Raw genomic sequence first — 26,070 nt, forward strand, 5'->3', positions numbered from 1 at the left:
ATGGAGGGTATCTCAAAGCTTCCTCTTCTACAGTGCACCCATGCTGTATGTGGGCACACTAGAAGTGGCTTCAAGCTTACACTGAAGCTGCGCGACAATAGAACATAGGATGCATGTGCCCATGGCGCATGCCATGCAGTCCTGTGAGCAGATACACCATTGTTTTCAATGGGGCACAAGAATACATGAATACACAGAATTCCCCTTACGCAGGGAAAGGCCTACTGTAGTCTGTTAGGCTGGGCGTTCTTGGGTCTTGACAACTTCTTTTTCCTGTGTTGGAAAATGGATGATTTCAATACTGACATGTTCACTTTCCAAACATCCAGTATCTGCCCTATTCGTTATTATGTTCCCTGCATCAAACCAAAGCTGTTTCATTTCACGATCTATTATTCTTAGTACTGCAAATCTGTTCCTTATATTAAATTCTGTGGAAATGTTGTTTAAATTGTATTTTGGTATGATGACTGGTTTTGTTCTCTTCCTGAGTTTTACTTTTATTTTTGAAATGAGTAGTTCGTGATCTATGCCACAATCAGAAGCTGGTCTAGTCGTGGCTACCAGTATGGAGCTTCGCCATCTTTTATTTCCAATTATGTGATCTATTTGGTTTTTGTGTTGGCCATCTGGTGATGTCCATGTGTATAACCTTTTCTCTGGTTGTATGAAAAATCTGTTTGCAATGAATAGATTGTTGGCTTCACAAAAATCTGTCTGACACTCACCTGCTTCATTCCTTTTGCCTAGTCCAAATCTGCCTGCTGTTTTTGATTCTTCTTTACTTCCAACCTTTGCATTTCAGTCTCCAGTGATCAGCTTGACATCCTGTGTTTGTGTGTTGTCAATTTCTTCCTGTACCCCTTTGTAAAAATCTATCAATTTCTTCTTGTTCTGCCTCAGTGGTTGGTGCACATACTTGAACTAAGGTGATATTCATAGGTTTCCCGTGGAGCCTTATTGAGATGATTCGGTCTGATTTTGCATTGTATCCACTGACTGCTTTTGCTACATCTTATCTTAGTATGAAAGCCAGCCCTTCTTGTCTTTTCATTCCGAGTAGAACACTGTGTGGTTGTCTGATTCAAAGTGGCCCATTCATGTCCATTTTAACTCACTCATCCGCAGTACTGCCATGTTCATGCATTGCATTTCCATTTTCACTATGTCTAGCTTCCCTTGGCTCTTGCTTCTCACATTCCATGTCCCTATTTTATGTGTGGTGCTGCTTCTGAAGGGGTTTGTCTTTCTGAGAGTTTACTGCTTACTTTGTCATTTTTGGCTGCCCTTAGTTGCTTGCTCTTGCAAATGTGTTTTCCTTTAGTTTCTATCTCTCTGTTAGTGCTCTTGTTCTGTCTGTGTGACACTAACAATGTCTTCTCATAGGGTCTTCTAGGTGGGGGGTTACACAAGGACCACCTACCCCTCCCTGTGCACAGTGCTGACAAGTGTTAGCTATGATATCACTGCTGTTCTTCCCTTTAGTGACACCTACCACTACTGCTCCTGCCCAGTAGTTGTTTTCCTATGTCATTCTCCCTCCACCCATTATTGTTGAATTGTTTCCCTACCCTCCTTGTCCCTCCTTTTCCCTTCCCCCCTCATGACCTTCTTTATTTTAGTTTCTCTTTTGTCTTCTGGCCATTGTTTGATTTACCTTGTCTGTCCTCTGTTTTCTCTTCCTCCTTCTAGAAGGTGGGGGGGGGGCTGAGATGGACTCACGTGGCTGGGAGGGGATTAGATGGAGTCTTTTCACACCTCTCCTTGCTGCTTCCACCTCTGCTTGCTGGATTTGGGGAGGGGATTAAATGGATTAGCTTTAGGATAGGTAATTTTAATTGGGAAAACTGTACAGGGAGAAAGGGATAAGTAACCTTCTTGAAACCTGCAGTGCTGCTCTTGGGTTGTTCTGTCCTGAAGAGGATATGTGCAATAGTTCTTGGTTGTACTGATGAGTTAGAGAATTATTTGCTAATATCGTTTGAAAAGAATCTGATTGTTTTGATTTTAAGTTTCAGACTAAATTGGGCAGTTGACCGGACTGGGAAATGGCAAGAGCTGGAGTATCCAAGCCCTGCCTATCCAGCCTTTGCTTGTGGGTCTGGTTATGTTATTTCCAAAGACATTGTAGAATGGCTTGCAAGCAACTCAGATAGACTAAAGATATATCAGGTGAGTATTTGATGGGAAGGGAGAGAATGGGCTGGAGGGAAATGGGAATGTCTACTTGAGGAAGGGCTGGGTAAACTATCCTTCCTCCCACCCCCATTTTGTCAGATGCAATTTCTATGAGTCTAGCCATTACAGCATATGAATAATGTTGAGAGCTTCATTCCAGCAATATTTGGAAGGGCTGAGCTTTGTTCACCCTGACTTAAAGAACAACTTGAATTACATATACACACAGAGTAATGCTTTCCTTGTTTTTGTTTTGATTTAAATTTTAAACTAAGGGTGAAGATGTGAGTATGGGTATTTGGATGGCAGCCATTGGGCCAAAACGATATCAGGTATGTTTACATAGGATTGTCTGGTAACTTGATACTGCAGTCCTGTTGACATTTACATGGGTGTAAACTCCATTTAATCTAATGGGATCTTTATGTAGACCAGTATAAGATTACAGTATAAAGAATGGGAGAATCAGTGCTCTCTGGGGATTTAATTTTCTAGACACAGAGGACCTGCAGTTTATAAGTAGATCTCTTGAAGATGTTTTTCACTGTCCAAGATCCTTCATACTGTAAGCTGTCCAAGGGATTGCTTTCAAAGGCAGTCTCCAACTTGGCCATATAAGTCAACATGCTGTCAATTGCTGCTGCTGCTACAGCACAATGCCACACTGGCCTAACTATGCTACTACAAGGGAATAAAGCACCTAGACCAGGGGTGGGGATGTTCCAGAGGCTAATGGTATCATCCTCCCAGAGGGATATTCGCCCGAGTTTGTATTTGTTACAAAAACTTGGGACTCAAAATCCACCTGAGGAAGTCTGTCTTAGATCTGTTGAGGGTGATCAACCATTGACATTGGAATCCAAAATGGGGCAAGCTTATGTTCAACTTCAAAGCACAGTGGAGGTGCTCAGAAGCAAGGTCCCAGTGATGCTCTCTCAGCCTTGCTGTATCGCAAATATTGTTCAGCAATTTTGGGTCTAATGGCTGCCACAACAGTGTTTACTTACCTGGCACATCTCTGGTTCAGACCACTTCAGCATTAGTTTATACAACATTTTGACTCTGTGAAATCCAGTGTTTAAAGTTGTCCATTCCTGCTGATGTCCTGTCATGTCTAGTATGGTGGACCTGATCATCCAACCTTCTCAGGCATGCTCTTTCACCTCTCAGATCCAGTAAGCATAGTGAACACAGACACCTCCATGACTATCTGGGGCACTCATTGAGGCAATGTCACAGTTCAGGGCATTGGTCAATCTAAGATTCCACATTTCACATCAATGCTTTGGAATGCCTACCAGTAATAAAAGCTTATTGAGGCTTCGAAAGGAAATTGAAAGGTAGAGTCATTCAAATTAGAACTACATTCATGTGAGCAAGGACTGTTTTCCTCTCTCAAAGTTTACTTGGTTGTAGTTGTGGCTTACCAACACTGTCTTGGACATCAGCCACTGTCTTTTCCAATCCAATGGATAAATGATTTCTCAAGAGCTTGGCACATCTGTATCCACCTGTGATTCCTACGCTTCCATGGTCATTATCCCTGCTTCTGTCACAGCTCACATGCAAATCCTTTGAACCACTTGATACTATTGATGAGTACCTACTTACCTTGAAAGTTGTATCCCTTGTTGCTATAATCTCTGCAAAGCAAGCAAGTGAACTCACAGCTATGCACTATGAGAAACTATATCTGGTATTCCATTGGGGTAAGGTGGTCTTACGTATGGATATTGCATTTCTTCCAAAAGTTGTTTCACAATTCCATCCTACCAAGTAGTCCCTCCACTGCCTTGGTAAGCACAAGGTGCTTGCCTGTTATACAGTGGGCCCTTCCCTAAAGCAGGGGATCCATTCCGGAACCCCCCCCCCATGTAAGGGAAACTCAGCATATGCTCACACCCCATTGCAAACAATGGGGCACATGCTTGCGGCGCAGTGCTGTGCACGTGCCATTTGTTTTATTGCCGCACGGCTTCAGCATATGCTTAATGCTGTGTATGGTGTGCCGCATACAGTGCGTGCTGTATTCAGCAAATGGCAACCTTTCATCAGTCTAATAGACTCTTTTTTTGTTATGGTGGTCCTAGAAAGGGGCATCATGTCTTTTTACAACTCTCCAAGTGGGTTGTTCAGTGAGCTAGGCTTATGAGTAGGCAAAACAGCCTGTGCTGGATGGTTTGAGGGAACTCTACCAGAGCATCATCAGCTGCTCTATGGTGTCCTTCTACCTTAGTTGTGTAAAGCTACTACTTGGGTGCAGCCATTCACACTTATCCAACACTACAGGTTGGACTGTAGGGCCCAGGCAGATGCTTGTTTTGGATGTGTTGTCTTTTCTTCAGTGACCTGACCCACTGTCCTGTGGTAGGCTTCAGAGTCACAATTTGTGTAAGGCACAGAGACCCTGAAGAATAAGAGGTTGCTTAGCTGTAACTGTGGTTCATCAACTGGTCTCCTCACCCAAACCCATCCTATCTCTCCCTGTATATTTCACCATGAACTTAAATTGGATCACCTCGATCCAATACAGGAAGAGAGCCGAGGTAATAATAATAATAATAATAATAATAATAATAAACTGAAGGGACAGTAGCTTGGCAGACTGGGACATACACGGCACACAGGAGAGGGAGAGGCTCCTGCCAATCTGCTCAGCTCTAGAAGAGTTCTAATCAGGTCTTTACGCAGGCACAAAACCCATTTGTGTGAGGGCACAGATGATCACTCCAAGTACCACAATTACAGGTATGTAACCTGTTCATGCAGTGTTAAGTAGGCTGATGCTAAAAATGTGGAAAATCTTGACTCATGACATGTGTCTGATGAAGTGCTGCTGTGAAGAGAAGGCACTTCTGACAGTGTAAGAGACAGAACTCTCTTTTCTTCAGGCTTCCCACTTTCATAGCAGCCATGCTGCATGCATGTAATGAATGTCTTATATTCATTCTGGAGAGCTGTTTGCCCTCAAAAACAGCTTTTTTATGTTCTGGGTGGAAAAATGGTTTTTTAAGCACATTTATACTAAAAAAAAGTAAGCTAAAGGCCTTATTTCTTTCCCAAAGGTAGAAACTAGAGAAATGCAAGTGTGGTAGATGGCATACTTGCACTATTAAACTTATTCACGCAAGTTCCATGGATGAGGAGGGATAGATTTCATTGCTATCAAGCAAATCTAGTTCGTGTGAGAAAGGGTTTGGAGCAGGGCTTTTTTAATGATAGTACCCACTAAAGATCAGAGATTGTTTTTGTTGTACCAAAACCTTTTTCTAATTTGTTGCCTGCAATGTACACCAGGCTGCATTTCAAACAGAATCCTCTGGGACAGCAAGCCTTGTGGCTAGGTCAAGGTACAGGAGTATGTGCAAGCCTTGCTTTCCCCATGTTTCCTTGGGTCAGGATAGGAAATCCATTAGTTGCAGTGGTTTAAGGGTAGCAACTGTACTTAGCACTAAGAAATGTTAGCTAGTTTTCAGATGGCAGCAGGTAAAACACTCTTTCAGCTGGATTCATTCACAAAAGCTCTAGTACAGTGGGCTCTCTCCTTATGCGGACATCTGTTCTGGATCCTCCCGCCTAAGGGAAAATCCACCTATGCTTGAGCCCCATAGGAGATAATGGGGTGTGTGAATGTGACAGCACAGGGGTACATGTGCCACGGGCACACACGCCATTGTTTACTTCCCCACACAGTTTCCGCATAAGCTGGAAGCCACGTAAAATGCATCCGTGCATGTCACGGGCCACTATATATTTCATCTCAGAAGATAACCTATACAATAAGTTTTCTATTAGTTTAACTCTATTCTTTAATTTAGAGTAACGGATGATGAAAAACCAGTTTTGAGTTATTCATTCCTGCCTACGTTAAAACCAGTATTTTACACCACTTTAGTCAAAATCAAATATTGTAAGAAAACATTTAAACAATGGGCTGTGAAATTTTCTTTTGAAACTATGTCTTTTATCAATGCTGGCAGCATATTGTTTTCTCTCTTAAGAATGACCCAAATAATTCTCCAACAGGACAATCTCTGGTTGTGTGAGAAGACATGTGAAAGTGGTATGCTATCATCTCCTCAGTATTCACCAGAAGAACTTACTGAACTCTGGATAATAAAGGAACGTTGTGGAGATCCCTGCAAATGTGAAGAAAGATGAAGGCTTGTCAATCCTCCCTCACAAAACCTGAACATTATGGGTAACTGGAGTTTTCAGTTACACAGTAGAAAAGAAGGGTATGCCTCAAAAACAGCTTTTTACAAAAGAAATTCCGTACTTTCCCCCTTGCAGATTGTCACTTGCGACAAATGTATCAGCGCCTCCCTGGTAACTGTTTATATTCCTAACCATCTCTTACATTCATTTATTATGGGTGGCAAACTACACATGAGACTGCAACTTTCTTCACAGAAGAGCTTTATGTGGGTAATTTGTCTTCTGTGAAGTGGTCGCTTACAGCAGTGTTTGCACAATCAACCCCCCCCCTTTTTTTTTTTTTTTTTTTTGGTCAAGGCATACTTTCCATTTTGAATATATTCTGCAGTAGATTGACAAAGCCAAATATGAATGTAAAGCAATTGTTTGTACACAAAAATGTATAAGAGGTCAAAATTTAAGGATCAGATGCAGGTATGCTACTGTAAAACTAATTGTAATTAGGCCTTGCGAGCAAATTCATTAACTGAAGCAGATTTCCCATATGTGGTGGCTGCTTAGTCTTGTGAAATCTTGTTATATTATTATCAGAAGCAGGAGTTTAAGTAGTGTTCCAAATGCTGTAAGGAGAATAGGATATCACACTAGTTTCCACCAAGGACTATGATGCAAGTCACACTCTCTCAGACTCAGAAGAAAGCAATGGCAACCCCCTCTGAACAATCTTGCCAAAAAAACCCAGTGACAGGTAAGCCTTAGGGTCACCATAGTTGGAAACAACTTGAAGGCACACAACAATTTCTGGCAAGAGCATATAACTGACTGAAAACAGCGATGTTAAGTGCAACAGATGGAGGGTGAAGGATGGCATGTCCTTTCTCTGTGGAGTAGAAGGCACGCAGAACACTATAACCATTTTTATCTTACTGAATCAATTTTATGCCTGCTAGTAAGGTGCCACTGGGATGGGTGGCAATGAGAATACCTCAGTTTTTAATTGTGTAGGTTGTGTTGTGATTATCTGTATAATGAGAAATAGTTTGTTGGGAGTTTCCCTGACTTCAAGTTACCAGTGTAGCACAAACCATGGATTAAATTTACTTTCATTTAACTTGGTTAAAGCTTTCCATTCTCAAAAAATGAGGCATGGCACTGTTTCTAAAGAGAATATTTAATAATGCAAAGTGCAGAATCTAGTGGTTTGTCAAGCAAATAACTCTCCCTCTTTTTGATATCAAAGTTCTTCCAAATAATATTTTAAACTTAATTGTAGAGGTCCTGCTAGCAGCATACAACTACTCTCCAAAAGAATTATTAAAAGCAGCTGTTACCATCGTACCAGAATGCAATCTTCATTTTCAATAGAGTAAAACTGCAAAGACTTTAGGTCATTGTCCAGTTCAAATTCTTTGCCTTTCATCTAGGATCAGAAAAGATTCAGATATTAGATTCACACATTTCAGTCTTCTGTACCATGTTTAGAAAGGAAATATAGATTAGGTTCAAGTCACCACTACTCAAAGGAAACTGAACAGTGCCCCCAAATTATGGTACAATTGTTTTCCTTTAAAGAAATCAGTGCATTCAATAGTGTTTGAGTACAGCACTGACTTTAAGAGTGTGATGTTTTATTACTCTGGATTAAGTATGAATTCAAATCATTTCATTAATGAGCTTGATCTTACTTTAGAACTTTCATAGGATAGTTTCAGTTCTGAACCCGGGATTTTAAGTAGCCGATATAGCAATCCTTTGACCTTCTGAATTGTCATAGAATCTGTACAGGAAAAAGAAAATAGTTCCACTCCCAATAATTAGCATCTTATGCATTTTTATCACCATTTACGTTCATTAAAACACTGATAATTGAAATTTGTCATTAAGATAGTAATATATTAAATAACAACCTATAAACCAAATTGGAGATTTACATTTTATGGATATATAACACACTGACTGACCTAAGTGACCTTCAAGACATAATTTAATGCATTTGCTCTTTTGTATTTTCACACTAGGAGTTAAACCCATCCCTCTGCAGAAAATGAGTATCATTCTAGGACTTCATATCACGGGGTCCCAAACTTGCATATGCTAAATAGCTCCAGATTACCACTAGCTTTATGCACTTGTATTAGGAACCAATACATATGAATATGAAGGTGTATTTTTGTAGATTTGAAAGAGAACATTAGTTTTAAAAAACTATTCTAAATTTGAACAATACAATTATCTGGGTACTTTCCCCTCTTGTTTCATTTAAAGCTTTATCTGAAGGCACAGCAATAGTGAGTTACTCCTCTATTGTCACAAAATATACTTAGAAAAATATTTTTCTATTAACTTTTTGAAAAAGCTGTATCATTTTTTGCAACTTGTGACAAATGTGATTTTTATTTTAGAATAAATACTTTTTAAAATATTCATATTCTTGAGAATGTGTGATTACATAGATATGTTGTATTAAATGTAAACAATGAATAAAATGGGAGACCAAAAAACTCCCATGGAAAATGATGGGTTTTACATCCAAAGAGTACATGTATCTCCCTCCCAATACGAAAGGATATTACTGCAGGTCAGTTTGATCTGCCTTTGGATGTCACATGAGTATATGTTGTGAGTGGTGAGATTAGAAATGAGACTTGGGTTAGCATATTTTTCCACATCAGTAGAAATGAATGCCTAAAATGGAAGACCCAAAAACTTATTTCTCTGATGGAAATACTGCAGTTACTCATTTAGTACTGCCTTGCCTACTTCAATCTATTAACAGAGGCCTTCTTTATTAAGTTGGGGAGAAATCCAAAAAACTTTTCCCCAGCATTCCAACCTTAAGAAGAACATTCAATAATACATGAGTGTCTAAACCAGGGGTAGGCAACCTGCGGCCCGCGGGCCGGATGCGGCCCGGCAAGGCCTTGGGACCGGCCCCTGCTCAGTCCTGCCACCGATTGCCGCCGGGGCCTTTGGGGGGCAATTGTCTATAGAAGCCTCAGAAACATGCATTTATATTAACATTTTTTTAAAAATCAGCAATTTTTTTTGCGTGTCCTCCATTTTTTTTTTAAAAAAGTGTCTTCCATTTGAAAATTTTGTCCTACATTTGTCCTGGTTTATTTATATATTTAATTTTTTAAAAAATTATTTAATTATTTATTTTTTGGCTTCGGCCCCCCAGTTGTCTGAGGGACAGCAACCCGGACCCTGGCTCAAAAAGGTTGCCTACCCCTGGTCTAAACTAAGTGGTTTATCTCAAATAAAACATTTATTAACTAAATAATAATAATAATAATTTTTATTTTTACCCCGCCTTTCCAAATACATGATCAAGGCGGCTTACAAGATGAAGGATAATAAAATACAGTTAAAAACATCACAATGTAAAAATATAAAAACATCATTACAAGGGGTAATTAACGGGAATCTATACAGATCGCATTCACCAGGGGCAAGGAGAAACAATGTTTGCACTAGACTGGGGTCAAAGAAAACAAAGAGACAAGGAGCAGAGAAAAAACACTATTAGCTAAAGTGAAAAAGCCAGCTGGAATAGATGCGTTTTTAATTGTTTCTTAAAAGAAACTAATGATGCAGAGGAACGGAGCTCTACAGGAAGCTTATTCCACAATGAGGGGGCGACAATAGTAAAAGCCCTCTGTGAGGTCCTCGCCAGATGGGATTTAGGGACCTCCAACAAATTTGTCCCAGATGTTCTGAGTGTGCGGGGCGGATTATATGGGGAGAGACGGTCCTCCAAGTACCCTGGGCCCAAGCCATTTAGGGCTTTATAGGTCAAAACCAACACCTTGTATTGAGCTCGGAAGCGAACGGGTAGCCAGTGGAGGTCTTTTAAAATAGGTGTTATGTGGTCCATCCTGGAACTACCAGCGACCAGTCTGGCTGTGATATTCTGCACCAGTTGTAGCTTCCGGGTTTGGTACAAGGGTTGCCCCATGTAGAGCGCATTGCAGAAATCCAACTGAGAGGTTACCAAAGCACGTACAACAGTTTCAAGGTTCCGTCGGTCCAGGTAGGAGAGCAACTGGCGTATCAGCCGAAGCTGATAGCAAGCACTCCTGACCGTCGCATCCACCTGAGATGTTAGCTGGAGTGACGAATCAAGGAGTACTCCCAAGCTGCGCACCGAGTCCTTCAAGGGGAGCGTGACCCCATTCAGGACAGGCTGACAAATCTCACCACCCGGAACCGAGGGACCTATCACCAGTACTTCCGTTTTCCCTGGATTCACACTGAGTCTGTTCTCCCTCATCCAGCCCATTACTGACGCTAGGCAGGCATCTAGAGGAGAGATGCCATCCTTAGTTACTGCATCAGTCGGAGACAAGGAGAAAACTATCTGGGTGTCATCAGCATACTGATAACACCGCGCCCCGTGTCTCCGGATGATCTCTCCCAGCGGTTTCATGTAAATGTTGAAAAGCATAGGGGACAAAATCGCTCCTTGAGGGACACCGGATGTAAGGGCCCTCTTATCGGAGCGACAGTCCCCCAGCTCCACCATCTGGAATCTACCCGAGAGGTAGGACCGGAACCACTGCAAAGCAGTGCCCCCGATACCCAACTCCCCCAGGCGTCCCAGAAGGATACCATGGTCGATGGTATCGAAAGCCGCTGAGATGTCCAAGAGCACTAACAGGGACACGCTTCCCCTGTCCATGCTCAGACGGAGGTCATCAACTAAGGCGACCATGGCAGTCTCAACTCCATAGCCCGCCCGGAAGCCAGTTTGAAATGGGTCCAGAAAATCGGTGTCACCCAAGATCGATTGAAGCTGGAAAGCGACTGCTCTCTCGTCACCTTCCCCAAAAAAGGTAGCAGCGAGATGGGCCGATAATTGTTGTGAATCAGGGGGTCTAGGGAGGACTTTTTAAGCAGGGGTTTAACCACTGCTACTTTCAATTTAGATGGAAAATGACCCTCTCTTAGAGATGTGTTAACGATGCGGTGCAGCAAAGTCAACACCGCATCTCCCCCCTGAGCTGCCAAACATGAGGGACAGGGATCAAGAGAGCACGTCGTCTTCCTAACACTTCGAAGGATCTTGTCCACTTCCTCGGTACTAACAAACTCAAAGTGATCCAGTATAACAGGGGCCACGGACGCTTCAGACACCTCTCCTACAGGATCTGCATGAATACTGGCGTCGAGACCAGCCCTTATCCGAGAGATTTTATCCGCAAAGAAGTTGTTAAAATCGTCACAGCAGGCTTTAGATGGTTCCAAGATAGGGCTCAGGGAGGGAGGGAGCTGAGTTAGCTCCCTCACAACCCTGAACAGCTCTGCTGGACGCGACTCTGCAGACGCAATACGTGCAGCATAGAACGAATTCTTTGCTGCACCTATTGCCACTCCATAGGCTTTCAAATGAGAGCGAAGGAGTGTCCTGTCGGATATGAGACATAGGTCTTCAGCCAGAGCAGAGCTTAAAGCAAACAACAGAGACTGATTGGTGCAAATTCTTCAAGTGAGTATTCATGTTCATGGGTTCAGCCATCAATAAAGAGAAGTGTACAGAACATGCTGAGAACACGCACAAATGCATGACCAAATTGCCTTTTTAATAAATATGATCATGTAGTTTTAAATCCATAATTATCTCTGTTCAGTGTATGCTACTGTTTGTTAATTGATTTATTTTGTTCTATTTTATTTTGTCACCTTTAATAATGTTCTTTACTTGTGGACATGAATTCACATAATTCTGACATGCAGAAACAACGAAATGTAATATGGACTCCTACACCTTACCTGGTAGCTTCTTCTTTATTGGCTGCTGGTCAGGTTTGTCGGGGCACTTAAAGGTCAACACTTGGGAAATTAAAAAACACACAATTAATTTGCTGTAATACTAACATTCAAATACTCTCTGTATATACATATATTTTGAGAAAAGTGAAAAAACATGACTGAAATACTAGTGTACTGACACTGAAAGCAAATGTAGAGAGTGGGAAGTTTTAAAGAGATTTCTTTATGACAACTGTTTCTTGTTGACAGTACAACTACACGCGCAAAATATATCTTGGGAGTTTCAGGCAACAGAAGAACTATGATCAATGTGACAATGGGCTTGGGTCATGCTATCATAGCACAAGTGCAACTTACATTATTGCTAGTGTAATGAAAACAGCCAAATCCACAATGTTGACTGTTCTATTAAATATATGAAGGAATTCGTTCCTCTTACAGGTTACCATACTGAAAAATTTGTATTCTTATATTTCTTTTTTCTTGGAATCATAAGCATGTTGAGAAGGATAGTTCAGACCAGACCCTAATGATGGCTGTAATATCACAGACAGTAAAAAAGTTACACGTTGCACTGAATGTGTGCTCACAACTGTACAAATTTGATTCAGATGTTCATAGGCCCCACGCAGACAGGCCAAAATAAAGCTGCTTCTGGTCACTTTGGAGGTATGTTGTTCAAATGATGCATGTGTCCCAAGAATCCAGAAGCTGCGCCAAAGTCACGATACAGACTAGAGCGCAGGTTTGGTGCACCTTCTGGACTCCTAGTACGCATGCATCATTGAAACAGCATACCCCCAAAGTGACCTGAAGCAGCTTTATTTTGGCCTGTCTGTATGGGGACATAGTATCCAGGTACTATCATCCTATTTGAGTACCAACTTCAAAAGAGAAGGGGAAAACTGCAGTTAGTAGCCTCACGTGCACCATTCAGTGACAGCTGTAAGGCCAGAGCATAATAGGTTGTGGCTTATACCTATACTACAACCCAGAGCTGTACAGAACCAAGCAGTCCTGAAAAGAGACTCATTTATTTGGCTCCATTTCCTAGGGTTTTTGTTTGTTTGTTTGTTTCAAAACAAATGATAAAGATATAAGATCCATTTCTGTGGTTTCCTTCTTGCTTTATATTTTGTCACAAATATTTTGACTTTCCTTTTTACTTCATTTTCAGTTTTAAAATTGTGCTCTTTTTTCAGGTAGATAAAACCTGCTGGAACTAGCAACTTTCTCAGAAAGCACAATCCTGCATTAGGACCTGAATCCTATTGGTAGTCCCAGCTAAAATAGGTCCACAGAATCCACTGCTTAGTACATCAACACTTATGCAAAATCCATTCATTCAGTGGGCCTACTATAGTTGAGACTGCCCATAGGATTCAGGCCTAGGACTTATTTTTGTGCAGAACAGCAGCAGTATTTTGTGACTGGTTGTTCACATTTAAAATGTCATCCATTTAACACAAGAGTCAGAGTGTCCTTATTTTTTTCTATAGTTTTTTGTGGGTTTTTCGGGCTATGTGGCCATGTTCTAGGAGAGTTTCTTCCTGACGTTTCACCAGCATCTGTGACTGGCATCTTCAGAGAAATCTTTCTCTGAAGATGCCAGCCACAGATACTGGCGAAACGCCACGAAGAAACTCTCCTAGAACATGGCCACATAGCCCGAAAAACCCACAAAAAACTATGGATGCCGGCCATGAAAGCCTTTGACTTTCACTCATTTTTACTGTCTATTCATCAAGGAACCAGAATACAGCAAAACCAGTATAAATGTTATGATACTTTCATATGTCCCAAGTGAAAGAGTACCTGGGCAATGGGTGTACACAGTCTTTGTTGAACATAATCTGTAAACACCCTTAAATTAAGCGAGTTGTAAGTTCATCAACACCCTGCCTGACATCCTTGCTGATTTTAAGTTTTCAGAAGTTATGGAGAAAAATCACCAGCATCAATGTGCTAAGGGTGTACACAAAATCATAGCTCAGTTATCCTGGAAAACTTTATTTTCTGTGGATACCAACACAAATAATTCAACTGTAATCATTAATATAGTTTTACATCTTACTTAGCAGCTGATTTTTTAGAGAGAAAGGTTGTTCTCTTTTCAGCTCTCCATCTTCAGGGGCACCATATTCTGTTACAGAAAAACAAAAAGAAAAATGTAGCATTTATTGATCCAAAGAGAAGTTCCACGGATTTTTGGTGATATTATATTCTCTTCCAATCCATTTCATTGGGAGGTAGGGAAAGCAGATTGGGAAATATTATGGTTTTCATTAACAGTAGGTTTCAGGGACGGCACAACCCTGAAATCCATCATTTCCCAATGATTTCCTTGTACGTTACTAGGCTATTACAGCACTTTGCTCTTTGTTGGACACAGCAATTCCAGAGAGAGTCTTTTATAGGTAACCATGCAAGACAACTACATATTTACAATGCCCTTTACAAGAAGAGACAGTTTCTGCTCCGAAGCAGGAATTTGACAAAATCATGTCTACATTTTCTGTGAACTTTGGGTTATGAGATTTACCCTAGGGCTAACACTGCTTCCATGCCAACCAAATGTAAGTTCTCTTAAGTGCCATTGGTTTGTTGGGAGGAGGAGGGGGAGAGAAAATTTTCTTAATTTGTAAATTGCATTCTAAGGCTGCACAAGGGGAACACACTTAACCCATCCATTTTTCTGAACCATGTAACTCGAGTTTTGAAATCTGAAAGGTTCCTCAACATATTCTCTTGTGTGTTTTCTTCAGAAATGTTGTGTGTTGGACATATTGCCAGGCACAATCTGGGAAGCAAAGTACAGTGCGCACGTCATACGCGGGCGCCTTTTACATGGCTTTCAGCTTACGCATGACGGTAGAGACAATGGTGTGCATGCCGCATCAGATGTCATGAACAAGCGCCATTAATAGCCAATGGGGCTCGAGCATACGCACTATTTGCCTTATGCGGGGGTGGGTGGGTCTGGAACGGATTCCGCACATAAGGCAAGGGCACACTGTAGATGCTTCCCAGTTTCTTTATTTGCTAGCAAACTGGCCTTGCCTGCAGCAAGAGGAAATGTTATTTCTAGACCTGTCCCATTTCACATACAAGAATGGGAACATACAAATAGGCAGTGCTGCTGAATTTTGCGGAAAATCTCAGGGGGCCTCACACTTCAGCCTCCTTTCATACAAATCCCAAAGAGTGGCAGATGAGTGGGAGCAAGCAGAACTATCATCAGCAACTGGTATGGCATACTGCAAAATGAAGTAAGGACCAACATTCTAATTTGGCCACTGAGGACACAAAGGCTGCTTGAAAAGATAGTGGGCAGGTCACCTGGCTCCTTAGCTAATGCGTCACTTCATAGCATACACAAACCCACCTAATAAACAAAAAGATGGAAGAACAACATCTTTCGTGATACTGCTTGAGAACTTGTGGTGGGATGGGGGAAGGACTGCAGTAAAGTCAACAAAGCAACTGCAAACTTGACACAGAATCCTAGACTGGAAATTGGTTTTCCTTCATACTGGGACTGTACTTACTCTCACAGAGAACTTGGAATCGGGGGTGGGCAGCAAGAAATTCTTCACTTGGGTTGTTTTTGTTTGGATCCTGGTTACCACCAGCCTTTAACCAATCAATGCCATATTTTTTTCTATAATCAAGTTCTGCTCCTCTCCTTTCCTCAGGAAAGATCTATGGTAAAACAAGCACACGTTACTACAGAGCATCACCATGATTAAACCAATTTTGATTTTTAAAATATATTTGATTTGAAGCATTTCTGATTGTAATTTAGATAATAACTGCTGGGGTTTTCATCTAAGCAACTGGGAATAGTTCAACCCACTATTTCCACTGTATTTCAAATTAGCAAACGAGTATGACCTAACACCCTCCGCACTTTTTTCTAACAATTTTTTAATGTTTTGTTTCTAATTGTCTGTTTTGGTGTTTCATTTTGTTTTGGTGGAGGGGTCTTCATTATGTTTTAAAAACTGATTTAGATTACTGTTTTTAACAGAATTGCTTGTGTAATTACTTTAAATTCCATAGCAGAAATGGTCTTAGCTATACACTGCATTGGTTCTCAGAGTAAAAATAAGACAGAATATAAATAAGCACTGAGCCTACAGAAGCAAAATTGTAGACATTTCTGCAAGGAAAACATGCAGTATAGTTTGCTATACTTGCCTCATAATACTACTTTGCTTCAAACTGTTTTGTAGCTGGAAAAAGTGACACATATCTTCAAGAACAGGATGCTCTTTAAATGATACTACAGTAGTTCACAACAGTTTATGTTTGTTTTTTGTGTCCCCATTTTGGGGTATTTAGGAAAGCTAACTTGAAAATAAATAAAATACCTGAGACTTGTTCAGAAATTTTAACTGGCCTATTTTGGCAATCAGCAGCTGTTTCACAGTCTCCACATTTTTGTCTGTGTCCATCAAAGGATTATTCCGACAATCCAACGACTGAAGCCTTTGTAGTTTATCAAGTTCATTGATAACTGACCACTGAAACAGCAAAATGGAAAAAATGTCAACAATGAATGGCCAAAATCTGACATAAGCATTTTTCTCTACTGCATATATTGCTACAGGTCTGTATGTTGTTCTTAACACTACCCTTTGGAGTAAGGGTGAATTTATTTCCAGTGCTTTCTCTAAAAGTCTCAGTTCATTCTTTTGATGAGTACAGTTTGGTTAACTTGTCTTACAACAAAACATTTTTGAAAGAAAGAAAACAGCAAAGATGGGTCTATTTTTGTTTACCTGGATATAACATCCAAAGAAAAATTTCAATATACTGCTGTACTTAGGTCATTTCACAAAATTAAAGGTATGGAATTAATCTATTATTCATTTTAAAAAAGGAAAGGAAAGCATGCTAAACATGTTCAATAAAACTAGAGGTCATGAGTCTGAAGATAGAATTCACTATCTGGCCATACCACATTCACTCTAAATGTATACCCTAATTAATTCCAGTATCAATTGAAGCAGAAGAGACAATGCTGATCATGTCCTTGTACAAAAATGTATCAGCAAATAATCTGACTTAATTAGTTTTCATTGATACCAATTTTCATGAGCATTATCAATTGTTTGTAGGTTTTTTTTATATTTTAAAAAGATAACTATTCCAGTACATTCAAATTATGAGTGTCAATATTCTAGAGGAGAGTTCTGTTTCCAACCCAACACATGGCACTATGTGTTACTTACTTCTGTGATTCTGTTGCCTTTTACTCTAAGATGTGTTAAGGAAGGAAACATGTTAGTCTTGCAACCTGCCAAAGAAAAGAAAAAGTAAAAGGAATTAGTGAGATAACAGAGAAGAATTAAAATTGGGGGAGGGGGGGGACTAACAGCACTCTATTTACATACCAAATTCAACATCAGGAAAGTGTATAGAAGAAATTCCATTGTTTGAAAGTATCAGTGTTTCTAACCTGAAAATTAAGAGTACAACTCTTTAAGCATAAGCTAATAATTTAAATTTCATACGTAACAGCTGGTGATGAGTCATTAATCAGAACAGGCAATATAATATGGTGAATGCCTATGCTGGTAACTAAGGCTTTTCAGTAAAGTGTATAATGAAATGTATGTGTCCCTTTCTCATGACAAAGAACCAGGGAGGGGAAGGCATTACTTGTGAAAATTGCTTCAGCAGCAAGTGCTACTAAGCATTTTCCCTCATATTGAATGGCAGAAGAGGTATATATTGTGTAAGCTATAGCCAATATTTATTGAGCATTTTTGCCAGGGATACACAAATACAGTTTAAGATCACTGCACAACTTAACTTAATTACTCCAAATTACTTTCAATTGTACAAAATGAAGATAAAAAGAGTAGTAGTGCAGTCCTACCTCTCTAATTTAAATTTTAGGGGGGGAAACCTATCAAATCAATAGAATTTACACTAGGTAAACAGATCCAGGATAGCAAATGTTGAAATTACACCTTTGAAAAATGGAAGGACACATGGTTGACAAAGTAGTATTCCACAACTGTTCTTTGGAGCACTGGTCTGTACAGGTTTGCAGACAGCTGAAACTCTTATGCTGCTTCTATGATTAAGAGGCTGAGGTGGGGGGGGGGGGGCTGCAGGATTTGCATCCTGCCCACCTCTTAGTCATTCTGCTCTAACACAAGATGCTTCTACATAATCAATTAACTATAACTAAAAATTAAGAGTAATTGTGTATAACATCTACCTGGGGAGATCTGCAATTAGATGAAGCTGGTTTTCATGAGTTAATTGGTTGTCTGAAAGGTCTAACCATTTCAGGTTAAGTAAGACATCAATGGGCCTGTGTGAGAAAATATCACATTTAAGAATACTTTAAAAACTGTAAATGTTACAAAATATTTACAATAAATATATAAGGAAGGAAATCTCATTTTTTCAGCACCTTAAACTGTTTGCAAATTACCACAGATCATAATATGTACAGTACTGTCTCCAATAATCCATTTGAGCTTAAAGAAGAACCATAAGGTTGTCCAGCTTTAGCAGCTCTCAGATTGCATCTGTACTGCAAAAACAATAGTTTGATACCACATTAACTGCCATGGCTCAATGCTACGGAATTCTGGGATTTGTAGTTTGGTGGGGCACCAGAGCTCTCTAACAGAGAAGACTAAATATCTCAGTGGTGTCAAACTGCTTTATTTCTACAGTGCAAACAAGGCTTTAGAGAAAGAAATGAGTACCTCCTAAAACACAAGGAAATAATTTATGTAGCTCCCCATATTCCCAAATCATACAACTGGTTCATCTAGCTCAGTACCCTCTACTCTACTGGCAGTGATTCTCCAATACCGTTTATACAGGTTTTGATTGGTGAATCTGTTATCACCAGTAATGTACACAAAGCTGATTGTAAACATTAGTTTTCCCCAATATTTGTTGATCTGTTCTAAAGGATCTCACTATTTCATCATGTTTAGTTAGCATACTATAGTGGTTTCAGTGCTGGACTACAATTCTGGAGATCAGAATTTGATTCCCCACCCATGGGAAGCCACTGGGTGACCTTGGGCGAGTCACTCTCAGCTCCAGGAAACCCTGTGACAGCTTTGCCTTAGGGTTCCCATAAGTTGGAAATGAGTGGTTGGTACCCACTGTGAATTGTCATTCTGGAATGGCAGGAGGAGCAATCCACCAGAGATGGGTTTAGCCTACCTGCCAACCACCAATGCAGAAGTCAAAATTCTTTTTCATTTATACAGTGGGACCTCAGTATCTGCGGGGATCCATTCCATGATGGGGGCTTATGTGAAGTCCCATTGTCCCTAATGGCAGTGTGGCCACATGCCGCCATTTTTGACGAGGGCTGTTCCAAAAGCTGGCGCAGGCACATGCACACACTCTTATGAGCAATTTCAAAAAGAAAAGAAAAAAGGATTCTAGGACATGTTCTGATTTCTTTTTCTTGGCCAGCTTGGATTGCTCCTCCTGTCATTCCAGAATGGTAATTCATGGTGAATATTAACCACGCATTCTCAGGGTGGCACGGAGGAGCAATCCAATAGAGACGAGACTCAACCAAACCCCTGCATTTGAGTGGCCAACACCGACTCTCAGTGCACCAATGACTGCAGCACTGCACAATATTATGCTGCTCATGTTGATTTATACCTGCCTAATTCATAAATATTGTTTGTCCCGACCAACCAGTTGCACTGCATGTATCTTCTAATGCTGCTGATACTGCATGAACTGTGGTCGTTGACACTGATGTACTTAGATATGGTCAGACATTTGTAGGCCTTGTCTGTTGTGCATAATCAGAGCACAGAAAAATGCATGCCTTACTCCATCTCACTATTACCACTTTTGATGCCTTTTGTCCCAAAATTCTGGGATTAAAAGATACAAACATGATTACATATGCCTGAATCATAAAGTCCCCTTTAACTATATCCTTAGTGCTCTGCGAACATCCAAGTTATGCCACCAGCATTCCAACTGATGTTTCGGTTGTGGACCAACGTTTGGCAAATAAATAGCTTCTGTACAACCTCTCATAAATAGATACTATGATAGAAATAATGGACCCAGAAATAACACTAATCTGTCATCCTCAAACTTGTGCAAGTTGGGATTTACTAATAATGCTGCCAGCTCCAAAACTCGCTTAGCTGATGATGTAATTGATACCAAAACTGTAACTTTGAAAGACAATAACCTTAATACATCTTTTTTAATGGTTCAAATAGGGACTTGGTTAAAACATTCAGTATGAGAATCAAATCTCATGTCAAGAAATTTTGAATTGAGGGATAGTTTTTAAGTCCCCTCAAAAATATTTTTATATATGGGTCAATAGAAAGTGACTTCTCCTCAAATTTTAATACTGTAGACAGGTTGAAATCTCTATTTTCAACATATTTGGCTTTAGACCATTATGCAATCTATCCTTCAGAAACTGCAATATGCGATTAACCTGCACCAGCTCAATCTGCAATGAATTAATCCTGCACCAATTCTGCAATACTTTCTAAGTCATGTTATACACTTTCTGTGTTGAATTCTGCCGTAAAGCCAATATAATTCCAACCACCAGAATGGAATATATCTGGGCCCTTAAATATCTCTGCTCAAAGTCCAAGCAGGCAGATGTAGCCATCCTGGATTGAGATGTAACATGGGGCACTGGCTGAGAAGATCTTTGTGATGAGGTAGACATTACTAACATCTTCAAAAGCAATGGAAACCATGGTCTCCTTAGCCACCATGGTGCTATCAGCAGCACTGTGCCTTTTCCATTTGGATTTTTTGAAGGATTCTCTGAATTATCTTTATTGGAGGAAAAGCATAATGCAGATCTCTCAGCCATGATACCGTCAGAACATCAGTTGCCTCTGCACCTCCACTTCCATTTAAAGAATAAAATCTTAACTTTGTATTCTCACCCATGGCAAATAAGTCTACTGTATATACTCTTGTATAAGTCTAGAAATTTAGGTCAAAAATTGACTAAAAAAACTTGAGTCAACTTATCCGTGGGTCAATGTAAGTACTGTATCTTATCTCTTATTTAAAAGAAGAAACCATCCCCTGGTGAAAAGCAAGAGTATAATCTGTCCTGGAAGCACTGACTCCCTCTACTCTCTCATCCATCCAGCCTTAAGACTGAGCACAAAGAGTTATGTTTGCTGGAATTTTGTAAATTCTTTGACATTGTTTTGCTTTGCTTAATCCTTTAGCTCCTTTGCTATATGCCCCTAAATCTTACCCTCGACTTATCCATGGGTCATATCAAAATCCATAATTTTGCCCCCCAAACGTACCCTTGACTTATACATGAGGTCGACTTATAGTCAAGTATATACGGTATTTGAAAATCTCTCTCAGCAGAACACTTCTGGATGAAAGCTCCGCTCTCCCGGATGAATCAAGTTTCTGCTCAGATAATCTGCCTTTATATCAAAAGTCCCATTTCGATAGACCGCCAACAGGGATTTCACATTTCTCTGCCCATCTGAACAGTTATGGATTCTGCCACCAGAGGCAGGATGCAATTCTCCCGGATTACAAATATATGCTTTTAGTCATGCTGTCCATGCAGATTCTTGACATAATCTGTATAATTTAAAGGTAACCTGACAGTCATGAGCTCCAAATAAATGATATTGTGTTTCTTGTCCACTCAGTTCCAAATTCCTTGGGCTGACTGACCCCCCATAGTGAGCTTCCCAGCCTGTCAAGCTCATATCTGTTATCACCTGCACCCTCTCTGGTTCTACCAAAGGGACTCCCTTGTCTAAATGACTTGGGTTTACACTAACTCTAGCTTGTTTCTTCTCCTGTAAGGATCTTTGTTCCATTTTAGGGGCATCCATGTACATTAGTTGAAAATATGCCCAAAAATCAGAGGTTTTAACTATACTGTTATTTTATCTACATTTTATTGTTATCCACCTTGTGTATTATTGTAGTGGAAAATTGGGATATCAGTTTAATGCACATTTAATATTCACATGCACAAATAAGTATCTTTCATAATTATCAGCAGGACTGATAAAAATATGGTGCATAACACTCAGTATCTTAATAAGCAGCACGACAGTTGCAGAACATTTGCTGTAGTATTTACAATTATCCTCATACCTTTCTAAAAGTGAAATATCATTGGAAGATAGGTAGAGTTCTTCAAGAGCAGGCCACCCAGTAGCACATAAAAGAACCTAATGGGAAAACATAAATTAGTACAAAAATTGCACTGCATGTGCATTAAAAAGCACACATTCAAACAAAGTAACAAGAAATTCATGAATAATCAGAGCGAGTCCAGATCTTCACAGAATCATAGAGTTGGAAGAGACCACAGAGCCATCCAATCCAACTCCCTGCCATGCAGGAACTCTCAATCAAAGCATACCTGACAGGTGCCCATCCAGCCTCTATTTAAAGACCTCCAAGGAGGGAGACTTCACCTCTCTCTTAATCAAAGAACTGAGACATCTCTCCTGCATTCTGAATGTCTTGTGTTGGTTCTACTTAGGATCCATACAAGTTAGGTACAAGCTATCTGAAAGGCCACACGCACCCAATCAAGCTTGCTTGAGTCTTACAATCTTCAGGAGAGGGATTTTTCTATATCCTACTACCATTTCTGAACAAAGAAGAGAGAGCATTCTCAACAGTTTCTCTAAGGCTATGGAACTTGCTCTAAATGGAGGCTGGGTTGCCCCTTCTCTGCTCTTTTTTACTTAAACAGGCCTTCAGCTTATAACTGATTGGAGCGTAGGATTTTTTTTAATATGGTGTGCTACATTTTTACTATGATTTGAATGTGTTTTTAAATTAATAATTTAATTTTTAAAAAATCAATACTTTAAAAAATAATTTAAACAACAACAACGTTTTAATTGGTCAGGTTGCTTAATAGTTCAATATTTGTTTTACCTATATTTTAACTTGCACTGTACTCTGCTAGTGTCCCATATTGAGAGACAGGTGGGATATAAAATAATAAATAAATTAAAGAATGCCATCAAACAAGCTGCAAGGAAAATGTTTGACAGTGGGCCCTCCCTATCCACAGGCTCTGTATCCACAGAATCAATCAATCATAAATAAAATAATAATAAAAAATACAGCTTTCAATTAAAAAATATAAGTAAAGTACAAAAATAAGTAAAGTTTAAAAAATAACCACAGAAAGCAATAGGGACATCTCATCTCTCCCTCAGCCTGCCCAGTAGACTTGTGAGAAGACTATGACAAAAGCTGTTCTGTCCCAAGTTATACTCCTGAAATGAAGAACGTTTGGGATAACCAGAGAGGGCTTCTCATTGTGGAAGGACTTAGAACTTTATCCAATTTTGATACTCAATATAAATTCCTGTGCTCACAATTCTTTTAATTATATGCATCTTGCTCCAGGCTCCAAGTCATGGATCTTAGAGGTTCCACCCAAAATATAAAGTAGATCTTACTAGTATGGAGTCTGATTGTACTTGTTCTATATTGTTTATATTTCTGAGACACACTGATCCGTTTTTGTTTTGAGCAATCCCTGCCTCAAGTTTTCACAGGTGGGATCCTACAGAATAATAGCTTTTGTTTTGTTTTGCATGGGATCCCATGGGAAGATAGAATTTTCTTTGTGTATAGACAAAAGGGATGGAAAATCTCTCAAATTTTTTGCTATCTTACTAAGAGCAGCAGGATTTGTTAACTTATGCAAAATATTCTGTCTAAACACATCCAAGCATATACAAATTTGAATGTTGTGTGAGAACTGCAAAAACACATGATTATAAAGCCATACACCAATGGTTTGCAAACTTTTTACTCTTGTGACCCCCATCACATCTGTATGCTGACACCAGTTCTTCCCGTTCAGACTAGTATATTAATAAAAATATTTTGTTTGGTGTGCATATATTGTTTACACATTTATGTATATTCATATTTTAAAATTTTATAAGGAAATAGCTTTCCTTCTTCTCCTCATTCAGGCAGAGGCTCCAAGCACCCTCTTTGCTTTTCTCTTCCCATCCAGGAGGAAAAACAAGTTTAAGAGAGAAGGAATCTGGGACTGCAAGTCTCATACTCCACTTCCCCCCAATTTGAGAACCACTGCTATAGGCATAACTACAAGTTATTTCAAAGAATGGCAGTGCATTACCTCAGTCCACGTCACTCCTGTCCGATTAAGTGCCAACACTCTCAGATTACAAAAAGCTCTTGAGGCTGGTAGCAAAGTAGATGGAAATTTCATTTTGTTTTCACTACAAAAAAACAGAATGGTTTCTCATTTTCAGTGTATGGAAGAAATTGCACACATTATCTATTGGTTAAAACTTATGTTTAAGTCCTCTCTCCACTTTTACATCCTTCCATTAAATTTCTATACATTATTATTTTGTGTTCACATTAATGCCATATTAGAGATATTTTGAACTGAAAGAAGACATTTCTCATTCTCATATGTTCTGCAAATGTATTTTTATGGCCAAGTGTTAAAAATATTAAGCCACAGCTAAATGACAACAAATTTGTAAAATCATAAATTAGGGGCCAAACTACAGGAGATGCATAAATTTATTTTCCAGTGTTTCTATTTTTAGTTAAAAACCTCTGCATGAAAGCTACAGGTTGAACAACAGCACATATACACAGAGGACAAGGGCCGGTCCTTTCCCAGGTGCCATTTTTCTGATCAACATTTCCACCATGTTTTGTTTTGGACCACAAAAACGACCATGAGTGGCATGCATTGCACCTGTTTAGAAGTAAATCAACCCCTCCAATAGTAATGTTCTTAAAGAGTTCTCTGCTAACTACTTAACTAAAAAAAGAAACACTGCAAGATTTAATCATAAATTTCCTGTTTTATGTAAATAATCTCAGTTTAGGATGTTAGCTTCATAAACTCAAGCTATTCCACAAAGTATTTCTTGCTCAGAAAAAGCCCAGCTTTCTTAATATTAATCCACATTAAGTTCTTCACATCGTTTCAAGCTACTAACAGCTTGGATCCAATGAATACAATTAATTTTAAGATATTTTTATACTGTAATATTATTGGTTTTGAACAAGTTAAGTAAGGTGCTCCCCGCTACAACACAAGGGCCCACCAGATATTCATCTGCCTATTATATCCGAATATAATAAATCACCATACGAAGAACCAAATAATTAAGGTGTTGCTGTACCTGAGAAGTTAAGTCCAGCAGGGACTTTGACAGGGAAGGGGAACTTCTGCCCTTGGATGTTCCATACCTGGCCTGCACACACTCTCAGGCAAGCTCTGTTCCCTGAAGGCTGGCAGGGAGAGGACTCCCTATTATCTCTCATCAGTAGGGATACTAGGGATTTCTTTCCCATCTCTATCTGGATGATGAGTGGCACATTAAAACACTTGTACTCTTTACAGGCACTTTCAGAAGCTGGCGAAATCCCAAAGTCAGACATCAGGTGACTACTGTAAGTATCAGCAAGTGAGAGCACTTTGCACCTTTGTCTTGGGGAGAAAGTAGGGTGCACTAGGTCTCTGCTAAGTAACAGGGTGACGTTCCACCAGGCACTTCAGCCAGGGATGCAATGAGATCAAGGCATGACCACACAGCAAATTTATTTGTCCCGTGGAGGCAGGGGATGGGGGAATCCAACCTTCCTAACCATGGTTCTTCATAATATAATCCCACCATCTCATACAAGGAAGATACTGATCCCTATTAATAGCTACTTCCAAATATCAACACCCACAAATACAATTTTTAGAAATTTTCACCTTGGGTTTTGATAGTACTATAGGAAATAGGGAAAGATGTGAACTGTTCCAAATTGTCCTTTCCATAAAGGGAAAAGTAGAAGGGACTGAGCTCCAGTGAACAATCACACTGAAGGAAAGACGAGACTGAAGAAGTTATTTTTTATTAGGTAAATTGACCCCCCCCCCCATCCTCAACTCACTGACATAGC

General features: G+C 39.8%; 2 protein-coding genes across 4 annotated transcripts in view; one reads left to right on the forward strand and one right to left on the reverse strand.

Moving 5' to 3' along the window:
* Positions 1 to 8,760, forward strand: part of B3GALNT2 (beta-1,3-N-acetylgalactosaminyltransferase 2) — a 44,581-nt gene extending 35,821 nt beyond the window's left edge. The window contains exons 10-12 of one of the 3 annotated variants that reach the window (XM_089529877.1): positions 2,013 to 2,172; positions 2,454 to 2,510; positions 6,205 to 8,760. In XM_089529877.1, the coding sequence (XP_089386003.1) occupies positions 2,013 to 2,172; positions 2,454 to 2,510; positions 6,205 to 6,339 (352 nt within the window). In that variant the 3' untranslated portion in view covers positions 6,340 to 8,760. The remainder of the gene's footprint in view (positions 1 to 2,012; positions 2,173 to 2,453; positions 2,511 to 6,204) is intronic. The other 2 variants (XM_089529878.1, XM_089529879.1) reach the window with 2 other exon arrangements.
* Positions 7,492 to 26,070, reverse strand: part of TBCE (tubulin folding cofactor E) — a 33,740-nt gene continuing 15,161 nt past the window's right edge. Inside the window, exons 7-17 of the mRNA XM_089529876.1 lie at positions 24,272 to 24,374; positions 22,246 to 22,322; positions 18,344 to 18,439; positions 17,508 to 17,572; positions 17,346 to 17,410; positions 16,482 to 16,634; positions 15,657 to 15,810; positions 14,183 to 14,251; positions 12,109 to 12,168; positions 8,022 to 8,113; positions 7,492 to 7,756 (exon numbers count right to left, since the gene is read on the reverse strand). Of these exons, the coding sequence (XP_089386002.1) occupies positions 7,664 to 7,756; positions 8,022 to 8,113; positions 12,109 to 12,168; positions 14,183 to 14,251; positions 15,657 to 15,810; positions 16,482 to 16,634; positions 17,346 to 17,410; positions 17,508 to 17,572; positions 18,344 to 18,439; positions 22,246 to 22,322; positions 24,272 to 24,374 (1,027 nt within the window). The 3' untranslated portion in view covers positions 7,492 to 7,663. The remainder of the gene's footprint in view (positions 7,757 to 8,021; positions 8,114 to 12,108; positions 12,169 to 14,182; positions 14,252 to 15,656; positions 15,811 to 16,481; positions 16,635 to 17,345; positions 17,411 to 17,507; positions 17,573 to 18,343; positions 18,440 to 22,245; positions 22,323 to 24,271; positions 24,375 to 26,070) is intronic.

Source organism: Sceloporus occidentalis, unplaced genomic scaffold, assembly GCF_023333645.1.
Source record: "Sceloporus occidentalis isolate IW3139 unplaced genomic scaffold, rSceOcc1.0.p SCAF_6, whole genome shotgun sequence".
NCBI classification, from domain to species: domain Eukaryota; kingdom Metazoa; phylum Chordata; class Lepidosauria; order Squamata; family Phrynosomatidae; genus Sceloporus; species Sceloporus occidentalis.